This window comes from Oncorhynchus gorbuscha, linkage group LG10, assembly GCF_021184085.1.
Source record: "Oncorhynchus gorbuscha isolate QuinsamMale2020 ecotype Even-year linkage group LG10, OgorEven_v1.0, whole genome shotgun sequence".
NCBI classification, from domain to species: domain Eukaryota; kingdom Metazoa; phylum Chordata; class Actinopteri; order Salmoniformes; family Salmonidae; genus Oncorhynchus; species Oncorhynchus gorbuscha.
In genome coordinates this window covers 55473617-55497038 of record NC_060182.1, presented here as the reverse complement: position 1 = coordinate 55497038, position 23422 = coordinate 55473617, and the positions used below count along the sequence as shown (strand labels likewise).

The 23422-nt window shown below is 42.8% G+C and overlaps 1 protein-coding gene across 1 annotated transcript in view; it reads right to left on the bottom strand.

Moving 5' to 3' along the window:
* Positions 1–23422, bottom strand: part of LOC124046909 (brain-enriched guanylate kinase-associated protein-like) — a 65226-nt gene continuing 41804 nt past the window's right edge. Inside the window, exons 2-7 of the mRNA XM_046367678.1 lie at positions 19669–19811; positions 17224–17290; positions 6812–6919; positions 4034–4117; positions 1712–1924; positions 1–1678 (exon numbers count right to left, since the gene is read on the bottom strand). Of these exons, the coding sequence (XP_046223634.1) occupies positions 425–1678; positions 1712–1924; positions 4034–4117; positions 6812–6919; positions 17224–17290; positions 19669–19811 (1869 nt within the window). The 3' untranslated portion in view covers positions 1–424. The remainder of the gene's footprint in view (positions 1679–1711; positions 1925–4033; positions 4118–6811; positions 6920–17223; positions 17291–19668; positions 19812–23422) is intronic.

Genomic DNA, 23422 nt, shown 5'->3' with positions numbered 1-23422 from the left:
CCCCAAAAAACACAGCTGTGTAGCATCTGACAGCTTGAAGCCTGCCTTCGCCGGATTACAAAAACATCTCAAATCCACACCAACTGTGTGTTTGCCACAGAAAACATGATGTACATAATTGTCACGCGTAAAAGGAAGAGCTGTTGGTAACACTACTTCAAGCTAACCGGTATAATTGTACTTTTTTAAATTACTTGTTATAAGCACGCATGAGCTTTTTTATTTCTTATTACAAGGGTTACAATATGTTATGGCTTTTTATGAAGTATATTTTCAACTTGCTCACAATTGCTGTTATTTGTCCATTGAGATAAAATTAAGACTTTTTATAAGGGGTCATACGTGCTTATGACAAGTCTTACAATTAATTATAACCGCATCATAATGCATTATACCTGTCAAGTCTAAAGTGTTACCGAGCTGTTCAGTTCAGGAGGGTGCCGTACAGCTGGGCCTTGGTAAGACTGTCCTTCCTGTTAAGTCCTGTTCCTGTGCTTCCAAATTTTTGGTGGTGTTGAGAACTCTTCCTGGGAATAGCTAGGCTCAGGCTGGGCCTCACTCTCTCCCTCTGGTAGTGTTGCTGCTGCAGACCGGGGGCTTCCAGGGAGCTTTGGTGGTCTAAGGACTTGGCCAAGCTGTTGGGGCTCGCATCCACATGCTCCTTGTTCATGGTCACCCGTGCCGCTCCAGCCGCCCCGCTCTCCTTGTCCTTCAAGCTTCCTGAGAGGAACTGGCTGCACTCTGAGTCCTGGCTGTCCTCCTTGGCTCTGTAAAGGGGCTGGGGCCTGCCCCGCAGGCCCATGCTGGGGTGTTTGGGACTGGGTGAGAGTCCGCCACCACCGACTGCAGCGGCCAAGCACTGGTCCAGCACATGGCTGTGGAGAGAGACGTTCGCGTCCCCCTCCTGGAAGGTGAAGTGCTGCTCGGAAAAGCTGTAGGGAGACATGCGGCCCGGATTGCAGTTGTAGGAGTACGAGTTGATGTCCTCTACACTCAGCTGCCTCCAGCTTCCAGACAGTTCTTCTTCGGTGGGGACACCTATGCTGGCCTGGCTGTCCGAGCGCTCCACCGCCCGGGGTCCTCCTACACCCTGGTCTGAGCCCTGGCTGTGCAACGATGCTAGGTGTGGCGAGTGGTACGGCTCACTGCAGCCGCAGGACGGCGTGTGCACGTATGCTGGCGAAGAGCCGCCACCGCCTTTCGCCGGGTTGGGGGAAGGGAGCATCGCCATGTGCTGGAAGCTGTGGGACTTGGGGAAGAGGCTGAGGCTGGGAGGGCTGTCCTTCTCATAAGAAGAGGTGCTCTTGTGTTCACCGTACCCCCCATCCCGCCAGTCCATGTAGAGAGCCTGGTGGGAGGAGGACATGGCGCTGCTGGTGCCGCCGCCGCAGCCTTCCCCTCCCTTCTCCTCCTCGGAAGCCTGGCTGAAGCTGGAGTAGGAGCTAGAGAGCGGCAAGGAGCCCACAGTAAACTCTCCGTGGAAGGAGGGGGCCCTGTGTTGGGAGAAGTTACCTGAATGGAAGGCCACCTCCTGAGGGTTGGAGTTCTGGGCCTGAGGGAAGAGATCTTTGGGGAGGCCGTGGACCTCTACGCTCTGCCTGCGCTCCTGCCAGCGCCCGGGGCAGTAGAGGGCCGTGTCACTACAGTACAGGTCGGCAGTCCGGAAGGCGGTACGGCGCTGAAAGATTTCACCGACCACGCTATTGGTCACGAAATCATAGTCATGGCCCTCGTCCACCAATGGCTGGGGGCTGGTTGAGTGGGTGACTGGGCAGCTGCTGCCCGGCTCGGGCTTCTCTAGCACCTTGGCGATGACGGCGGTGGGCACAGCATCGGAGTAGGATGAGTGGCACAGTGCCATTGTGACGTCGCAGCCGTGCTTCTCTATGTGGGAGCTCACCCGCTCCTGGAAGTCAATGGGCAGCTGGAAAGAGAGAGAGATCAGGATGGTGAGGAGAAATTCTAAGAGAGGAAGGAAAGAAACCTGGATAGCCAAACAAAGGAAGAAATGGGAGTGAATTTAAGAGATGGATTCAGAAATTACAGCAATCAATAACAGAGGACTACTACTGCTCTAACAAAGTAATGTTTAAGCGATTCTTACCAGCATAACTTTCTCTACAACAAAGCATTCCTAAAAATAGACTGCATATAGATTCATACAATGCTGACAACCACTATCAAATCTCCCCATACATATTCACAACCACGCAATTATCGAATGCTTGCCACATCCACACAGCTGTTTTTGTCAATGCTGTTCCCTAGACTCCAATCTAGAGTTTGAATTTAGAGAAGTAAATTATTATTGTGTGTTTACTTAGACTAGCTCGGACACCCGTTGGGACCCTCTCTAATGAACTTGTCAGAACTTTGCTGATCACAACCCCTCCATTACTGTGCTTTGGCCCTTCTTTTTCTAATTTCTCAGTTTGAATTCAGATCAATTCTTGCTGTAGATTAACGTTGAAAATGTAACTTGGCCACTCAGGAACATTTAACTGTCTTCTTGATAAGCAACTCCAGTGTAGATTTGGCCTTGTGTTTAGGTTATTGCCCTGCTGAAAGGTGAATTCATCTCCCAGCGTTTGGTGGAAAGCAGACTGAACCAGATTTTCCTCTAGGATTTTGCCTGTGCTTAGATCCATTCCGCTAATTTGTTAAAACAATTACCATCATACCCATAACATGATGCAACCACCACTAATCCTAAAAATATGGAGAGTGGTTTAACAACTTCAAAATGCTCTAAAAGGGATATTCAATGTCTGCTTATTTTTTTGGACCATCTACAAATATGTGCCCTTTTTGGATAACCTCCCTGGTCTTTGTGGTTGAGCTGTGTTTGAAATGAAATGCTCGACTGAGGGATCTTACAGATGTGTGGGGTACAGAGATGAGGTAGTCAATTAAAAAAAATGATGTTCAACACTATTATTGTGTCCATGCAATGTATTATGTGTCTTGTTGAATACATTTTTACTCCTGAACGTATTTAGGCTCCTGAACGTGTTTAGGCTCCTGAACGTATTTAGGCTCCTGAACGTATTTAGGCTCCTGAACGTATTTAGGCTCCTGAACGTATTTAGGCTTGCCATACCAAAGGGGTTGAATACTTATTGACTCAACACATTTCAGATTTTCATTTGTTATTCATTTGTAAACATTTCGAAAAACAATTCCACTCTGATATTATTGGGTATTGTGTGTAGGCCCTTAATAAATAAATAAAACAATCACCGGGAGCAGCTTCAAATTAAATTAGACCAGTGGCTCAAGGTCTCCAGCTGAGAATAAAACAAAATCTAAAATAGCCACTGTTGTTTTTTGTTGTTGAAAATAGACACCAATCAGAAAAAATACCAGTGTTTTGAAGTATGGAGCTATTTGTTTTGTTGCAGCCTTGCTTTCCCCATTTGAGAATTGAGTGGAAAAGTAGGTGAGACTGCAGGGTTAATGAGTCTCACTCCAACACGCTGTTTTCAGCAGCTTTCCCGAGGGGCTCCTCTGTACACTATACATTTTCTCTGGCTGGGTAGCAGAGTTAAGTCCCAGTGAAAATCATACAGCATCCCTTTGGTCGCACTCGGCTATATTCATCGCTGCATTTGTGATGGATTCGTCAATGCTCTGGAATTGGTCACTTTGTCGACTCGAAAGGAGGAATGTGCTTTCAAAAGCCAATCACTGTTATTTCATCGGCGTGTGATTATGGGGAGCCGAATGAGTCCGCAGCTGTGGATGCTGATATCCTACAGTACCTCAATAACTCTGTCAATTTCATACCATAGCTGCATTACTACTTCATCCATATATGCGTGACCTTATGTTTAAAAGGTAGTCCCACGTCTTTTGAGGATTTTTTTTTATTATGAGGAACTGTGAGGATATTTCTCTCTCTCATACCTCACTTCCTTACTCCCCTTCGAGTGGACTAGATGTTGTCTTAGGCGGTTTTGCACGGTGAAATCAACCGGGGAAATAATACGTGGGGCTACTTGTTAGTGTGAGTGTAGAGCAGCGCAGAACTCACCTCGGATAGCTTGTGGGCTCTGTGGTGTGACTTGGAGCACTGGAGGAGCTGCGCTGCCAGGTTACAGTCCTTCCTGTAAAGGTCCTGGGAAATGGAAAAGATTAAACACTGTTGAGTCATAGGTTGGGTTGCCATGCAGACTAAGAAGTGTATCAATTGTAATGGGAGTAACTGACCAACATTTGTTTCAAATAGGTTGCTACATGTAATGACATGGTATTACTACAACCAAGTAGAATGGGACCAAACAGTCATTTCAGCATGTGGCGTTGCTAACCTACCAATGCTTGACAAACAAAAAAGAATGCCCCCCCGAAAAAAAATATTCCAGATTGATTTCTACATCCTGAAGCTGTTTTCCCCCTCAATCCTCTAGTGACAACCCCAAATGTTTACTCCAATTTAAAGCTCTGAGGGTCTAACACTTTGGGAGAACCCAATCGAAGTAACAAACACATCATCGGCCACGGAACAAATCCATCCACCCAGAAAATAGTGTTTGTTTTTCTCATCAGGCCCCTGTGGCGCTGACAATGGCATTAATGATCCGCAAAATCGTATTAACTCTGAGGGACTTTTTTTCAATTGCAATAAAGCTCTTCACTGTAATTTCATTACGGGGCTTCTGAAATGGGCTCTTCTCCTCTGATCTAGAGGCTAGGCTAGTAAAGCTTCCTCTCTGTCAGTCTGTATCCATGCTCTCGCTTTCCCACTGCAACTCCTCTGTGACACAGCAAACTCTGACAGCCCTCTCATAAACATCAAAGGCATTTCTTTGACAGCTTCAATTCTCCTTCTAGTTAACCGTGTGCAATTATTTTTTCTCACATACAGAACAATTGGGACTGTGGTAGTTTGAAGGCAGCACAAAGACCTGTCTCATCCAGTCATTGATGTCTCAATGTCAGCCATGTTGTTTTCTCTCAGGACTCTGATGTGAAGAAGTTCCATGCTAACTGAGAGAATAGCTTTTGGCTGCAACCAGAGGGAAATGGCTAGCTGTGAAAGCTGTTGCTAACAGAAGTAGGTACAGCAACAAAAAATAGGTGACAAAGACACATTTACCGTTCCACCCAACTCTTCCTTCCACATCTGTAAATGCAGCCAGAGTCAACCTAATGACTTATTTGGTCTTCCTCATATCAGTTCGCCATCTCCAATTAATTCAAAGCATTCCCTTATGACAAAATGTCTGCCTACTCCTGCTAACAGATAAAGTTCTCCTGTAAAGACCTCATTCTGACCCCAATCAGCCTCCCTGGATTCAAGGGGATTCTCATCATGCCCAATGGCTCAGATGTGTCTAGCTAGCACAGCAGCCCTGCAGAGAGCTAGGTAGAGTGTGAAGCTAGGCAGATGCTTGGGGATTCACATCAACAAGACTAAGACCGTAGATTGACACAGTAGGTCCCCAGGGCCAAATCCAGACTCTAGCTTTAAACCTGCTTACAGTCTCAAATCCCCTATTGATTTAGGAGTAACTACTGTACACAAGAGTACAAAACATTATGAACACCTTCCTAATATTGAGTTGCACCCCCCTTTTCCCCCAGAACAGCTTCAATTTGTTGGGGCATAAATTCCACAGGGATGCTGGCCCATGTTGACTCCAATGCTTTCCACAGTTGTCAAGTTGGCTGGATGTCCTTTGGGTGGTAGACCATTCTTGATACACACAAGAAAATGTTGAGTGTGAAAACCCCAGCAGCATTGCAGTTCTTGACACACTCAAATCAGTGCACCTGGCACCTACTACCATACCCTGTTCAAAGGCACTTATCTTGCCCATTCACCCTCTGAATGGCGCACACACACAATTCATGCCTCAAGACTTAAAAATCTGTATTTTAACCTGGTCTCCTCCCATTCAGCTACACTGATTTGAAGTGGATTTAACAAGTCACATCAATAAGAGATCATAGACTGACTTGGTGAATTCAGGTGAAAGCTATGTCAAGGAACGAGCATGTACTGTATGCTGTGTAAAAGTAATTTGCCACCTTTTTGCTACAACGACTCCAACCAAACGCTTCCTGTAGTTGTTGATCAGTCTCTCACGTCGCTGTGGAGGAATTTTGACCCCCTCTTCCACGCAGAGCAGCTTTAACTCCGCAACATTTGTGGGTTTTCAAGCATGAACTGTTCATTTCATGTCCTGCCACAACATCTCAATTGGGATTAGGTCTGGGATTACCACCACCATGCTTGACCGTTGGTAGAAGGTTCTTACTGTGGAGTGCAGTGTTTTGCTTTTCGCCAGGCACAATGGGACCCATGTTATCCATGAATGAGTTGAAGCAGTGCTGCATGTAAGAGTGGGCCAAAATTCCCCCACAGCAGTGTGAGAGACTGATCAACAACTACAGGAAGCATTTGGTTGGAGTCATTGCATCTACAGGTGGCCAAACCAGTTATTGAGTGTAAGGGGGCAATTACATTTTCACACAGGGGAATTGGGTGTTGCATAACTTTGTTAATTCAATAAGTAAAATAAGTACAAAACATGTTTTATTTGTGAACTCAGGTTCACTTGATCTAATGTTAGGTTTTGGTTGAAGATCTGATAATTCAGTATCAAAAATAGATACTTTTTCACGTGTCTCTCTCCAGACAGTACATTCTTTGAAGTGCTACTATCAGCACAGGTTTTTATGTTGGGTTCATGTTATAGGTGGCACACTTGGCAAGGCCGCCACCGGCCATTGGTCGTCTAATTGGCCGTTTAGTTGTTTCAGTGATTCCCCGATGCGCAACGACTGGCTTATACAGTATACTCACGTTGTCTCCCCTGAGCTTTTCAATGGTGATCTTGGCCTCCAGGAGGTGATTGTTGAGGGCGATGATCTCCCGGCTCAGCGCTCTTTTCTTGTCCTCATGGTGCTGGGACTAAAGGAGTGAAGGGAGCGCGAGCGGAGGAATTGAAAGACCAGGAAGAGAAAGGAGAGTGAGAAGAGGTGTCGAGCAGTCAGTCAGCCAGTCAGTGTTCCTGCTCTCTATGCCAGTAGCAGGTCTTAATTAAAATAAGACTTCACTGGCCAGTGCCCAAATAAAATCAATTATTCTGCCAGGGGGTTGGGGGGGGGGCATCGATCATAGTCCTGAGAAATTAAAGCGGTTAAAGCAATGGTCAATGTTTGACACCTTAGTATTTCCAGAGATTTAGCCTCAAACAATTACATGGCAACAAGATCCTTTCCCCCTTCACCCAATAATTGTTAATCCCCTGTTGGGGGATTAGGATTTGAGAAAGGATGCATCATTGAGTCTCCACCGCACAAGGGTCACGATTTATTTTTGAAACACGGGGGTGGGGGAGCCGTTTTAATAGAAGTCAATTATTGTCGGTTCAAGCAACAGGTTGGCATTGATAGTCAAATCCATTCTGTAAATCTCTCATTAATCTGCTCTGGCATGTTGCTTTGGCGGTCTCATTCAGGCACATTATGTGCAGCATTGTAATCACTTTTCACTCTGGGGGAAGGTGAGTCTTGCTATATACCCCCATAGGAGACTGACATGAGTCTCCTCCTGACACGAGTCTCCAAAGCTACTAACGCCTTGTCCCTGGCTTTTTTCAGAGATTTTCACATCCCAAAACCACCTCTCACAAAACTAGCCCTTCCTAACGTGGAATGGGTTTGTAAAGTTGCCAGAAAGGTATTGAGCGTGTCCACTCCAGGGAAGGTGGAAATTGTAAAAATGTGAGTTGTAGCCAGTACATGTAACTTGAATTTGAATGACTCACTTCAACTGTTTCTTGGGTTAGTTGAATACCCTAATCTGCAACCTGTTTGGATTGACATTCTGCCATGGGCTGATTAACATCCGAATATTAGAAATAGTCTAGAGGTTGCCCATAGATTAAAAGAGTGAAGGATATTATAGATTTGCATATGAAGACTGACATGGTCATATACCATCTTGGCAGTACAGTTTGAGGCTTTATTTAATTACAATTGTTGGGGTTGAGAGTGAGTAATGGCCTCCACACGTACAAGCACCTTTGGAACATCTACATTTGAAAAAAAGTCTAAATCAATTAAATATACACCATCACAATAAATCCATTGTTTATTTTAGGCAAGTTTAAAGAAACATGATGATGTGAAGAACATTTATTTCAGAAGAACAATATGAGTCGTATTACTGTACGTAATCTGGCTATGTGCCTTGCCGCAGGCTGTAGGCTTGTTCATTTAGCAGACAAGATATGTTTCTAAGTCCCGTGCCATTAATTTAATACTATATGCTTTTATAGTAAGAAGAATATAATTTTTTCCCAGTCTGGAGAGAGTGAGAGTGTGCATATGAAGTGGCCAGTAGTGGAAAAAGTACCCAATTGTCATACATGAGTAAAGAAAATGACTCAAGTAAAAGTGAGTCACCTGAGTAAAAGTATTTGGTTTTAAATATACTTAAGTATATTGACTCCTGACTGGCGTTGTGGTGGTAATATGGTCACCGCAACAGACCTAGTCATGGCCATCCAGTGACTGACTTGAAAACTTTTTTTGTTCCCCATAGAGTCGACAGTGAAGCCTACTGTACATTCATCCACATCCAGCCAAAGTTAGATAATTTGATGTGCCAATGCCTCACACAATGGGGCAGCAAGGCAATTTACAGAGGTTAGAGAACTTTTTAAATCATAGACTGCAGAATACGACTGGGCTTATGTGAATATTGGAAAATCAAATTTGTACATGCAGATGCAATCCTTGTCCCTCACTTTAGCCTCGATTTGGAGATCAATTGTGTTTTGCAGTGTGTTCTTATTATTTATTTATTTTTATATCCCCCTGCCTGTCTGTCTCCACTGAACTGCTGTCTTCACCTGGCAACAAACGGAGCCCCCCCCCCACGAGACGCAATTACTGTATACTAGAGTTGGGGAAGGGGAGAGAGAAATACAAGATTTACATGCTTCTGAGAAAAAATACAATTTGTAACCTGAAAAAAAGGATATCAGCCTCTCAAGAAATAAATAACTACCTGCTCAAAAGTTTTCAATGATCAATCTGTGTAAAATTCTCTGAAATGCCTACAAGTCTCTAAAGGATAGGGCTGGCCATATGTGACTTGAAAGCCAATTAATCTAAAGTTTGATGTGCTTCAACTAAATATTTTAGGTTTTCTTTATCTCCTTTTCCCTTCTGGCCCCAGTTCAACTCTTAGGGTGAGAGACAGTATCTTTTGAAGAAGCTTTAGTTCATGTCTTTATCTAGCTCAAGTTTGATTGCTGTTTGAGATTTTTTTTACATCAATCCGTGACAAGCCTGGCTAATGGATAACGGGTAATGCATGTTGGGTACGTGCTGAGAAAACTAGCAAGACCATAATAAACGGCTCTCTATACACCGGATGTGTACCAAACTCACTAAAAGTGGCAGTAATAAAGCCTCTCTTGAAAAAGCCAACACCTTGACCCAGAAAATATCTTTTTTAAATGAATAAATTAAAATCGGCCTATATCGAATCTCCTATTCCTCTCAATTTTATCTGAAAAAGCTGTTGCGCAGCAACTCACTGCCAGCCTGAAGACAAACAATGTACACAAAATGCTTCAGTCTGGTTTTAGACCCCATCATAGCACTGAGACTGCACTTGTGAAGGTGGTAAATTACCTTTTAATGGCATCAGACTGAGGCTCTGCATCTGTCCTCGTGCTCCTAGACCTTAGTGCTGCTTTTGATACCATCGATCACCACATTCTTTTGGAGAGATTGGACACCCAAATTAGTCTACACAGACAAGTTCTGGCCTGGTTTAGATCTTATCTGTCGGAAAGATATCAGTTTGTTTCTGTGGATGGTTTGTCCTCTGACAAATCAACTGTATACCTTGTTCCTCAAGGTTCCATTTTAGGACCACTATTGTTTCACTATATATTACCTCTTGGTGATGTCATTCGGAAACATAATGTTAACTTTTACTGCTATGCTGATGATAAACAGTTGTACATTTCGATGAAACATGGCGAAGCCCCAAAATTGCGCTCGCTGGAAGCCTGTGTTTCAGACATAAGGAAGTGGATGGCTGCAAATGTTCTACTTTTAAACTCGGACAAAACAGATGCTTGTTCTAGGTCCCAAGAAACAAAGAGATCTTCTGTTGAATCTGACAATTAATCTTGATGGTTGTACAGTCGTCTCAAATAAAACTGTGAAGGACCTCCGGCGTTACTCTGGACCCTGATCGCTCTTTTGACGAACATATCAAGACTGTTTCAAGGACAGCTTTTTTTCCATCTACATAACATTGCAAAAATCTAACTTTGTCCAAAAATGATGCAGAAAAAATAATCCATGCTTTTGTTACTTCTAGGTTAGACTACTGCAATGCTCTACCCTCCGGCCACCCGGGTGAAGCACTAAATAAACTTCAGTTACTAGCTGCTAGAATCTTGACTAGAACCAAAACATTTGATCATATTACTCCAGTGCTAGCCTCTCTACACTGGCTTCCTGTTAAGGCAAGAGCTGATTTCAGGGTTTTACTGCTAACCTACAAAGCATTACATGGGCTTGCTCCTACCTGTTTTTCTGATTTGGTCCTGTGGTACATACCTACACGTACGCTACCGTCACAAGACGCAGGCCTCCTTACTGTTGCTAGAATTTCTAAGCAAACAGCAGGGCTTTCTCCTATAGAGCTCCATTTTTATGGAATGGTCTGCCTACCCATGTGAGCGACGCAGACTCGATCTCAACCTTTAAGTCTTTATTGAAGACTCATCTCTTCAGTAGGTCCTATGATTGAGTGTAGTCTGGCCCAGGAGTGTGAAGGTGAACGGAAAGGCACTGGCGCAACAAACCGCCCTTGCCGTCTCTGCCTGGCAGGTTCCCCTCTTTCCACGGGGATTCTCTGCCTCTAACCCTATTACAGGGGCTGAGTCACTGGCTTACTGGTGCTGTCCCTAGGAGGGGTGCATCACTTGAGTGGTTTGAGTCACTGACGTGATCTTCCTGTCTGTGTTGGCGCCCCCCCCCCCCCCCCCCCTTGGGTTCTGCCGTGTTGGGAGATCTTTTTGGGCTATACTCTGCCTTGTCTCAGGATGGTAAGTTGGTGGTTGAAGATATCCCTCTAGTGGTGTGTGGTCTATGCTTTGGCAAAGTGGGTGGGGTTATATCCTGCCTGTTTGGCCCTGTCTGGGGGAATCGTCAGATGGGGCCACAGTGTCTCCCGACCCCTCCTGTCTCAGCCTCCACTATTTATGCTGCAGTAGATTGTGTCGAGGGTACAGGGTCAGTCTGTTATATCTGGAGTATTTCTCCTGTCTTATCCGGTGTCCTGTGTGAATTGAAGTTCTCTCACTTACTCACTTACTCACTCACCTGAGCCCTAGGACCATGCCTCAGGACTACCTGGCCTGATGACTCCTTGCTGTCCACCTGGCTGTGCTGCTGCTCCAGTTTCAACTGTTCTGGCTATGGAACTCTGACCTGTTCCCCGGACGTGCTACCTGTCCCAGACCTGCCCCTGCGGTTTTCAACTCTCTAGAGACAGCAGAAGCAGTAGAGATACTCTGAATGATCATCTATGAAAAGCCAACTGACATTTACTCCTGAGGTGCTGAACTGTTGCACCCCCGACAACCACTGTGATTATTATTATTTGACCCTGCTGGTCATCTATGAACATTTGAACATCTTGGCCATGTTCTGTTAATCTCCACCCGGCACAGCCAGAAGAGGACTGGCCACCCCTCCTTCCGTGGCCTCCAACTGCTCTTAAACGCTAGTAAAACCAAATGCATGCTTTTCAACCGATCGCTGCCTGCACCCGCACGCCCGACTAGCATCACCACCCTGGATGGTTCCGACCTAGAATATGTGGACATCTATAAGTACCTAGGTGTCTGGCTAGACTAAACTCTCCTTCCAGATTCATATCAAACATCCCCAATCAAAAATCTAATCTAGAGTCTGCTTTCTATTCCGCAACAAAGCCTCCTTCACTCACGCCGCCAAACTCACCATAGTAAAGCTGACTATCCATACTCAGCAAACTGGAAGCAGTTTATCACAATGCCATCCGTTTTGTTACTAAAGCACCTTATACCACCCACCACTGCGACCTGTATGCTCTAGCCGGCTGGCCCTTGCTACATATTCGTCGCCAGACCCACTTGCTCCAGGTCATCTACAAGTCCATGCTAGGTAAAGCTCCGCCTTATCTCAGTTCACTGGTCACAATGGCAACACCCACCCGTAGCACGCTCTCCAGCAGGTGTATCTCACTGATCATCCCTAAAGCCAACACCTCATTTGGCCTCCTTTCCTTCCAGTTCCAGTTCTTTATTTATTTACTTGTCTGCTCTTTTGCACACCAGTATCTCTACCTGCACATGACCATCTGATCATTTATCACTCCAGTGTTAATCTGCAAAATTGTAATTATTCGCCTACCTCCTCTTGCACACAATGTATACTCTTTTTTTCCTACTGTGTTATTGACTTTTTTATTGTTTACTCCATGTGTAACTGTGTTGTTGTCTGTTCACACTGCTATGCTTTATCTTGGCCAGGTCGCAGTTGTAAATGAGAACTTGTTCTCAACTAGCCTATCTGGTTAAATAAAGGTTAAATAAAATGTACAAAATAAAATAGCTTGGGTCCTCTCTAGGTTTATGGCCTTTCTAGAGTTTTTCCTTGCCACCTTTTTTTTAACCTTTATTTTACTAGGCAAGTCAGTTAAGAATAAATTCTTATTTTCAATGACGGCCTAGGAACAGTGGGTTAACTGCCTGTTCAGGGGCAGAACGACAGATTTGTACCTTGTCAGCTCGGGGGATTCGAACTTGCAACCTTTCGGTTACTAGTCCAACGCTCTAACCACTAGGCTACCCTGCCGCACCTTGCTTCTACACCTGCATTGCTTGCTGTTTGGGGTTTTAGGCTGGGTTTCTGTACAGCACTTTGAGATATCAGCTAATGTAAGAAGGGCTTTAGAAATAAATTTGATTTGAAGAAGCTTGGTAAACAAACAAAAATGCAGAACGGTGGCAACAATAACCCAATTTGGTGAGCTGTATGTTCTGTGATGCCTATCCCCTAGGTTTAATTTACACTTTTCATTGAAAAGCATTGACTAATGAGTGCACTGCGAATAGCACATTGAGAAATGTATGGCTCAGAAAACAGGCTCTTCTGGCACACTGGTGAGCATGGCAGAAAGGCAGCACACCCTGATGAGAACTCTAATTAGACTAAGAGTGTCAGCACCGCTCACTGCAGTGCCAGTAGGGCCGGGAGCTGCCTGCTTAGCCGGGATCTTGAAAGGCACACACACCCCTGCTTGTGTGCAAGCACACACACAAACATCTCCTTGATCACAAGAGCAATATTACCCTCAAGGTGCCATACTGTATGTGAATCATTCATTAGCTGTTAGCTATTTCGCCCCCAGATCGTGTGTGGTGGCTTTGGACGACGACAACAACAACACTAACAAAAACAACAACCACTCCAGGGGCCTCAGCCCCAATAATTACCTTGTTCACTGGTGTCATGAGGAGGCAAGCTAACCCTTCCTCATAGAACCAAGGCTTCATTAAGCTTTCCACTCTATTCTGATGGGCTAATTAAAGTAGTCATTAGAGTACACATTTGTTCTGGGGGCCTTGTATTCTACTAATCTATATACAGTTCAAAATGGTATTTTACGAAATACTATTTTGATCTATGTAGAGCTAGAAAAGTGTTAGAAATAGTTAAGGTACAGTTAATATAATATTTAATATGGTTCAGTGTGCTGCTGGCTGGGCAGCACTAGTTCAGCACCCCGCAGAGGGCCCTTTCCTCTGGCCTTCGCCCAAATGGCTTTTCAGCACTGACCGGGCAGACAGCTCCACAGCTCTGTCAACACTGGAGTCGCCACAGCCAGGGTCCAGGGAGGGTTTTTCACTGACCATGTGACCTGACCAGGTTACACTCTGGGCCGTAGTTGAGTAACATGGTCTGAAACAACTCTTGTCCCGATGCAAAATAATAGAAACCCTTGTGGAAACCTCCCACTCTATTCTCTTACTTGGTTGTTTAATCGTTTGGTTTGTAGTTTTTTTTCTAATGATCTTCCCTGTAGTTTCTCCTCCAGAACTTTTTAATTGCATGATTTGATTGAACCTCTTTATCACATAGTGTCTAAGACCATTTCCTGCTCGAGAAATATTTTGCCCTTAAAATGCCATTTCGAGACATCAAAAGGAATGGCGATCACAATGAGGCATGCTTCTGACGCAATCCTGTACTACTTCCTGTCATGAATGGCGATTAGTTACACCAAGGTCCAAGGAAGCTAATTCCTTTGAAAAGCCAACCACTTAAAAAAAAAAATAATAATTACATGACTGGAATACAGTAGAAGTGTGTGACAGAATATGATTCAGGATACATTTTGTGGCTGTTGTCTTTTGTGACAATGCAATTCTGATTACTCAGACGTGCTAAAGAGCGATGGGTGAAGAAACAGCGAATAATACACAAATACTGTAGAACTGGTGTAAATAATATACAGTACTTTGCCTGGATCAATGTTCGAAATTTGTCATATAACGACATGTAATAGATAGGCTATTGGTTTTCTTATACCTCAGCACCAATGGATATAATAGGCCTACAAAACATGTAGCCCACAAATAGGCATATCTAGGGTTAATGTTGAGACAATGTTGTATGAACAGTGTTATCACCACAATCTCTTGCCTGAGGCAATCATCTTAATCATCTAAGAAGAGGTGGTTGGGAAAATACATTAATTTCACAGTCATATTCTATTAAAATGGCCACGGAGAATCAGCCATTGACTCAAACTTCTGTTTTGATGAGATTAAAAATCTCTTTTTAATCATGATACAGTCATACAGTACGTCTTAAATATGGACCTGGGGCCTGACCAGGGACTCCTCTTGAACAGTAATGACAGTGTCTTTGGGGTCTGAAGGAGGAACGAATGGAAAGGGGAGCTCTTGTCAGGGGAGATTGGGAGAGATATGCCCAGAAAAAGAAGTTGTAGTAGTTTTCTAACAAGGTTCTATCAATTTGGACATGGATTGCACTCCGTCTCTGATCATGTAATTGCTTTTAGAGTGGTGAGAGGGGCCTCTCACCAAGGGAGACCGCATGTTCGGATCAATTATACTGGAGTTCTCATCTAAGATCTCAAACCACAGACCACATAGCCGATCACCAAGAGAGACAGATCCACCCCAATTCAGGGGGGGTATGGAATAATCAATATACCCATTCTTAGGTGTTCTTACTTTTAATATTTTCATGATAGCTGTTCTTGTTATAATTTTTACTGTTTGGCCTATGTTATATTGGCTCTATTTTACAAAACAAAGCTGGTGAGCCTCTTAGCAGTCTGTCGCACACGTCTTCAAACAAACACACACACACTCACTCACTCCTATAGCCCATCTGTCCGAGCTCCAATTACAGGGGCCAAGGTGCCTCAGAGCCGTGTGTGTGCAATTACGTAAGTGTGTGCGTGAGATTGTGTCAGATGCTCGATCAGGTTCTGGTGGGAGATATATAAGGAAAATATACTAGCGAGACTAACAAAGTTTCAAACCCCCCCTAAACGGAAGATCTCAGACAAAGCTCCACCCCTTCCAATAACGTTCTGCTTGAAATCATTGCTTGAAATCACCCCCCCCCACGTTAAGTACCATCTTCACCCAATCCTGATAAGTCAAAATAACCAGTGACGGGAAACCAAAGCACCAGAACTACGGTTGCTCGTTAGTCGTTGCATTCAGCAGTCTTTTGACAGACGTGACGCTACCATTTCTGTTATGTAGTCTCTCCATGAGGGACCAGGGTGTGTGTGATGTACGTATGCAGGCACGCTTGCGTGTGTGATGCTATGCTCCTATGTGTTGCTTAGTGAAACAGAGTTGGGGCTTTCCCCTTTCATGCACTGATGCCAGACCCTGACCAACAGGTCAGCCTTATCAGCAACATTCATATTCCAAAGCCTTTTTTTTTATCTTAAAGGATATGAGACATTAAAATAACTCCATTGTAAATGCAACATAAGGTGCACGGCGGAGGTGTAACTATCAAGACATCGACTTGACAACCATCATTGAAATGGTTGCAGGGGAAGTAAACGTGATTTCTCAATTCACTGGAGTGTGGTGCAATGGAGCTGCACCCCAGGCTGCCCTAAATAGAGCTTATTCCTTAGATGCTGTATTCACCAGGGACCCCAAGGGTGCCACCGGAGTGGCCGGTGGGGAGCGTAGAGCAAACCTCCATCCACCTCCTACATTATTTATGAGAACAAAGTGAGAGCTGAGGTACTTACAGGGAGCATTAGGACGCAACAAATCTCTCCCTGCAATGTCAATAGCAACATCTTGGTAATGCCCCTCCGCCACAACTGTGAAGAGGTGGAGACTCTTAGGAGTGAAGAAGTGCTTAAGGGACAGGACTTTATGGGCACACTAGGTGATGTAATGTAACACAGAGTAATGAAGGTAGGAATGCCATTTTAAGGTTGAAATGTTGCCAATTCAAATGGTCTTCTCGCAGGTCTCGGGAAGATTCCAGGAGACCTGAGGGTGAGCTGCTGTTTCTGAGTTTCTTCGTTGACACCAGTATAGACTGTCAGAGGCAGACACAATGCTGTTTGGGAGTCTCGCAACAAACTGCCAGGAACAATAGAGTTGTTTTTAGGTAATTTCACTGTACACCGGCTCAGTGGAGTCGAATGTGAAGGATGGCGTTACTTCAGTTCTGCTTGATTGAGCTTAACCGGCGGAACAAATCAAAGTGTTAAATGTGAAAACATTGTATAGTATTGGAAGTGGGTGTCAGCGGAGTGTATGGCTGAAGCAGCAGAGTGTATGGCTGAAGCAGCGGAGCGTATGGCTAAAGCAGCGGAGCGTATGGCTGAAGCAGCGGAGCGTATGGCTGAAGCAGCGGAGCGTATGGCTGAAGCAGCGGAGCGTATGGCTGAAGCAGCGGAGCGTATGGCTGAAGCAGCGGAGCGTATGGCTGAAGCAGCGGAGCGTATGGCTGAAGCAGCGGAGCGTATGGCTGAAGCAGCGGAGCGTATGGCTGAAGCAGCGGAGTGTATGGCTGAAGCAGCGGAGTGTATGGCTGAAGCAGCGGAGCGTATGGCTGAAGCAGCAGGAGCGTATGGCTGAAGCAGCGGAGCGTATGGCTGATCAGGTGTCTTACTGTCCTGTGCACCTTGTCCTCCAGGTCTTGATTGATCCTCTGCTGAGCTGCATAACTGCTCTGGATCCTGCAGGACAGGAAAGAGTACACATTGATGAAACATAGTCTCGAGTATGAATATGCTTTCAAAACCAAATAATTAATTGCCCTTTAATTCAAGATGATGAATATGAAAATCGAAAAACAGTTATTTGAATTTCAAGATCATTCAATGGATATATCTGATTTACTGTACTATACTGTACAGTACTTTTTAGATGTGAATCCTCACAATTGAAGCATGGAGAAACGCATTTCATGTGATGAAAGCAGAATTTTTTTTAGGAGAGAAAAGGTGATGGAAAATGCAGAATCAAACCCATAGGACTTATGCATGACTCATGAATGAGCTGAGGATTTTGGCAACATTTCAGCACAGGTCGAGGTGTGTTTCCCAGCACAAAACACTGTCTGGTCAACTTCCAAAACATTAGTGGGATTAATGGAATAAGCTGTTCTTTTACCTTCCATTAGTTAAATCATTACCCGCATTAGGCTACTATCTCTGTCAGCACACAGTGCTTTCTGCATGTTATTATCACTGGCCCCAGTCTCTTGGGGGTTTGGATACAAGCATTTGGAGATTCATTGTAAAAAATGTCTGTTATAGAAGAAGACTGTGCTTTCGAAGTGGATTTGGAGGTTATATTTCAGGCTGCTCAACAATGATTGATCTCATAACACGTTCTATATATATATATATATATATATTATATTTCTTTCTTTCTTTGTTTCCTGTCAAGTTATATTGTAGGCCAAAAAACATTTGGTATTGCAGGGAGAGACCGGGGACAATTGTAACACGGGTTACAGAATAAACAACTCCAATTAGAAGCCACTTAGAAAGGTGTTATTCAATGAGCCGATGGTTCGTGTCTTTACAAACATGACTATGAAGATTTTGAAATTCATGAATCAAGTGATTATTGATCTGTGGAACATTCTCCATATATCTAACATACAGTAGATATTTGTTATCAGTAAGATAAGGTATTTTGATGAATATAGTTCATGACAATAATATATTTTTCTTCTTACAAGCCTTTAATTAGTATACTTGGGGTTAGTTGTAACACAGTGTTACAACTTACCCCTTACCTAAAATGATATAGTATATAGACAAATTAAGATTTTTACCTAAATGTTGGCAGTGCAACTAAGATTACACCTTAGAAAAAATAATGTTGAATGCTTATACAAAATATGATTTTTAAATATAGCATGCCTAAAATATAAAATAACAATATTCTGTCAATTTAGTGTATTTTCATCCAAATATATCAGTTTCAAATCTTAACATTGTTGAATTACTACTCATTTGTACTATTAAAGATAATGTCCAATAAACTGTTTCAACTAACCCTGCTATTGGGGTTAATTGTAACATCGGGATTTCTTTCAGACTTGAGGCAGAACTGTGAAAAAGCCACATTTAGCACAGTTCTCTGAATGTTACTATTAGTTAGCAGACAAATGTACATTTTGAAATCTCTACATCACAGTGTTAAATGTACATGTGATTTTTAAAACAACTCTAAAATAGGTTTCAATTCTCCCGTCTCACCTTATTCATTGGGAATATCAATTACTTTAAGTCAGAAAATGTGACCTTTAAAAAAAAATAAATAAATAAATAAAAATATTTGTCTCTGGTGAAAGGAAAAGCCACAGTACTTCTGTTGTAAATGACTTACATTTGAATTAATACTGGCTTTTGATCATCTTGCCCTGCAGTAACACAGATGATTCGGCTAATTATGGTCCGGACTGAAGACGTTGATTAGTTGAATCAAGGTGTGTTCCTGCCTGAGACGACTCACCCTGAATTTAATTCCACTGCTCTATCGATCGCTACATACATTAAGTCTGAGACTGCCATCCTAGAAGTCGTTTGTCTGACTTCGAAATGAGGGGTACAAAACAAATTCATCAGTGATTGGATCGTCTCTAACAAATCTAACCAATCAGAGTATCAAAGTTCATAACTTCCTTATGTAGTAACCAATCAGTTTCTGGGACCAACCAGAATGTGTTCGCATTATAGAAATTGTTGGGGAGGGAGAGAAATCCAGACTAATCTTGGAAGAAGAAAAATCAGTTGGCCAGAGCAATGTGGAAGGGTAGCCAGGCAATGTTACTGCAGGGATAGGATCATAGACAATAGTTGTAGAACCTTGCATTAGATTATTCCCAATGCAGACTCAGTTTAATTAGTCGATTTGTAAATCCATTGACTCATTAGGTTGAAGTGAAAGATGGCATAGTCACGCTTTGTTAGACACAGGAGCTCTGGTAAGAGAATAAAGATGGCATAACGGGACTGACATGGAGTAACGGGAAGGACATGAGGTATAAGGAACTGACATGGTGTACCGGGACTGACGTCATGTAACAGGGCTGACATACCTGCGTAGTTTGTCAGTGAATTTCTCCAACTCTTCTTGGGCTCGACGGAGTTCCGTCTCCAGGTACTGACGGGTGGAGTCAAACTCAGACTCCACCATCTCTAGTTTGTGGGTGGTGTAGGACAGGCGCTTGTGAAAATCATCCTTGTGATCATGTAGAGAACTAGACAGGAAGTAGAGTGACGGGCAGACAGACAGGGTCAAAACAGCTCATGGTATCATGAGGTCTTCATTTAGGCTGTGCCCAAACTGCTGAATATTCTTTTAGATAATTGAAGTGCATGACGAGACATAATGTACATTAGATATGAATGAACTAAACAACATTTCACAGTCATTTAGAAAAATAATATATAATTTATTATCTACGCATGTATCAATATACAATATGTAATCTACATATCAACTATCTTCTGAAATTGTGACTAAATTCTCAAAAGGTACTAATTGTTCACAGTACTGTTGCATAACCTGAACACAGTCAGACTTTGATAAGAGCAAAAGAGAGAGGTATGAAATGGAGATTAAATCTAATCTAATCTTAAATCTAATTGTGAAAAGTCCCAGCCAAGGAAGGCCTGTGGGTATGTATTGACAGATGGAGGCTCGAGCGGTAATGATCTTCCATTGATAGCTACAGTGGGGAGAACAAGTATTTGATACACTGCCGATTTTGCAGGTTTTCCTACTTACAAAGCATGTAGAGGTCTGTAATTTTTATCATAGGTACACTTCAACTGTGAGAGACGGGATCTAAAACAAAAATCCAGAATATCACATTGTATGATTGTTAACTAATTAATTGGCATTTTATTGCATGACATAAGTATTTGCATGACATATTTGCATGACATAAGTATTTTATTGCCTTGTGCAGGTCTACAATTGTATCCCTGATGTCCATACACAGATCTCTGGTCTTGGCCATTGTGGAGAGGTTGGAGTCTGTTTGATTGAGTGTGTGACAGGTGTCTTTTATACAGGTAACGAGTTCAAACAGGTGCAGTTAATACAGGTAATGAGTGGAGAACAGGAGGGCTTCTTAAAGAAAAACTAACAGGTCTGTGAGAGCCGGAATTCTTACTGGTTGGTAGGTGATCAAATACTTATGTCATGCAATAAAATGCTAATTAATTACTTAAAAATCATACAATGTGATTTTCTGGATTTTTGTTTTAGATTCCGTCTCACAGTTGTAGTGTACCTATGATAAAAATGACAGACCTCTACATACTTTGTAAGTGGGAAAACCTGCAAAATCGGCAGTGTATCAAATACTTGTTCTCTCCACTGTATAGGGAACCAGGGCAGCTCACAATGTAATGGTGAGTCCCATTACACACATCTCCATGTCATCACTGGCAAACCAGAAATAGATTCTGATTCTATCAAGATACAATGCCATAAGGGGTTTGTGGGAAGAGGGATATGACTGGGGTTGCTCAGTTGGTGAATAAGTTTGTTCTTATAAAGTACTGTATTATACAGGAGAATACTGACAACCGCTGGAGAGTTTCTCTAACGTGCAAACGTTTTTCTTTGGTAAATGATAGAGTATGTGTGCGTGAGTGCTTGCGTGTGTGTGAGAGAGAAAGATACACAGACAAAGAAAAAGAGAGAGGCTGGAAATAAAGTAGGTCGTAAAGGGAGCGTAGAACAGGGATCAGTTTCCTCTGGGGATTTCGAGGAGACTAACAGCGCCTTGCAAAAGTATTCAGACCCCTTGGATTTTATTTTGTTACAAAGTAAATATAGTTGTTTGCTTAATTATTCAGTCCTTTTTTTTAAGTAAGCCTAAATGAGTTCATTTGTAAAATGTGGCTTAACAAATCACATAATAAGTTACATGAACTCACTTTGTGTGATTTTGTTTTGTTTTGTTTTTACGACTAAACCTCTGTCTCCCATACATACAATATCTGTAAGGTCCCTCGGTCAAGTAAAGAAGGGCAGTGATTGGTAGATGGGTAACAATAACAAATCAGACAATTGGATATTTCTTTAAGCATGGTCAAGTTAATAATTATGCTGTGGATGATGTATTAAACCACCCAGACACATCAAAGATACAGTCATCCTTCTGAACTGAGCTGCAGGACAGGAATGAAACTGCTCAGGAATGTTACCATGAGGACATTGGTGATTTTAAAACTGCTACAGAATTCAATGGCTGTGATGGGAGAAAACTGATGGATTGATCAACAACATTGTAGTGACTCCACAGTAATGACCTAAATGACAGTGAAAAGAAGAATACGAATATAGAGAATAAAACTATTCAAAAACATGAAGAAGAAAGGAATAGGGTTTTTGGTCTACTTGCAAAGCCTTGTGTTTGGGAAAATAACAACACATCACTGAGTAACTGCCTCCTTATTTTCAAGCATGGAGATGGCTGCATCATGGTATGGGCATGCTTAACATCTGCAAACACTGCAGAGTTTTTCAGGATAAAAAGTAACAGGATGGAGCTAAGCACAGGCAAAATTCTAGAGAAAAACCTGCTTTGATCTGCTTTACAGCAGACTGGGAGAGGAATTCACCTTTCAGAAGGACACATCTACACCGGATACTTACCAAGAAGACAGTGAATGTTCCTGAGTGGCCAAGTAACAGTTTTGATTTAAATCTGCTTGAAAGTCTATGGCAAGACATGGAAATTGCGGTCTAGTCATATTCCCCAACATCTTGACAGAGCATGAATCATTTTGAAAAGAATAAATGGCCAAAATGGCACAATACAGGTGTGCAAAGCTCCTATAGACTTAACCAAGAAGACACAGCAGTAATCAATGCCAAAGGTATTTCTAACGTGTATTGACGCAGGGAGCTGAATACTTATGCAACTACTATATTTTAGTTGTTACATTTGTATTCATCTTATATAAAGAACGTGCTGTTTGACATATTTTGTGTAGATTGACCAAAAAAAAATACAATTAAATCCATTTTGATCCCACTTTGTAAGACGATAAAATGTGAAGAAATCCAAGGGGTCTGAATACTTTTGCAAGGCACTATAGATTCTGACTCCGAGACAGTACCCCTGTAGAGGTTCAATATCAAGCTGCACACTGATCTCATGTCATAACAGTCCGAGGACAGCCCACTTTAAGGGACCATGTGACTTTCTCACAAACTGGTTGGCTAGTTTTGTTCGATAAATTCCTTTATATCCAAAAAAGTCAGTTTAGTTGGCGCCAATGATATCAGTAATCCACTCGTTCAACTTGCATACAAACGGATCCAAAGTTACCGGTAAAGTTCGTCCAAGCAAGTCAAACGATGTTTCTAATTAATCCTCAGGTACTCTAATATCTAAATAAATTATCATATTTAAGACGGAGAATAGTATGTTCAATAGGGAAGATAAATAATGAAGAGTGCGCACCTTATTCACGCTCCAACAAGACTACTTTTCTAATGAGAGACACCTTGTAGTTTTTCCAACTACTTGCTCATTTCTCAAAAGACAAGCCTGAAACCCTTTCTAAAGACTGTTGACATCTAGTGGAAGCCATAGTAACTGCATGCTGGGTCCTATATATTTGTATTTCCCATAGGCTAGCACTGAAATGTCCTGTGACCTCAAATAAAGAATATTCAGGATGGATTTTCCTCTGATTTTCGCCTGCCATATCAGTTCTGTTATACTCACAGACATTAATTTAACAGTTGTAGAAACTTCAGAGTGTTTTCTATCCAATGCCACCATTATATGCATATCCTAGCTTCTGTGCCTGAGTAGCAGGCAG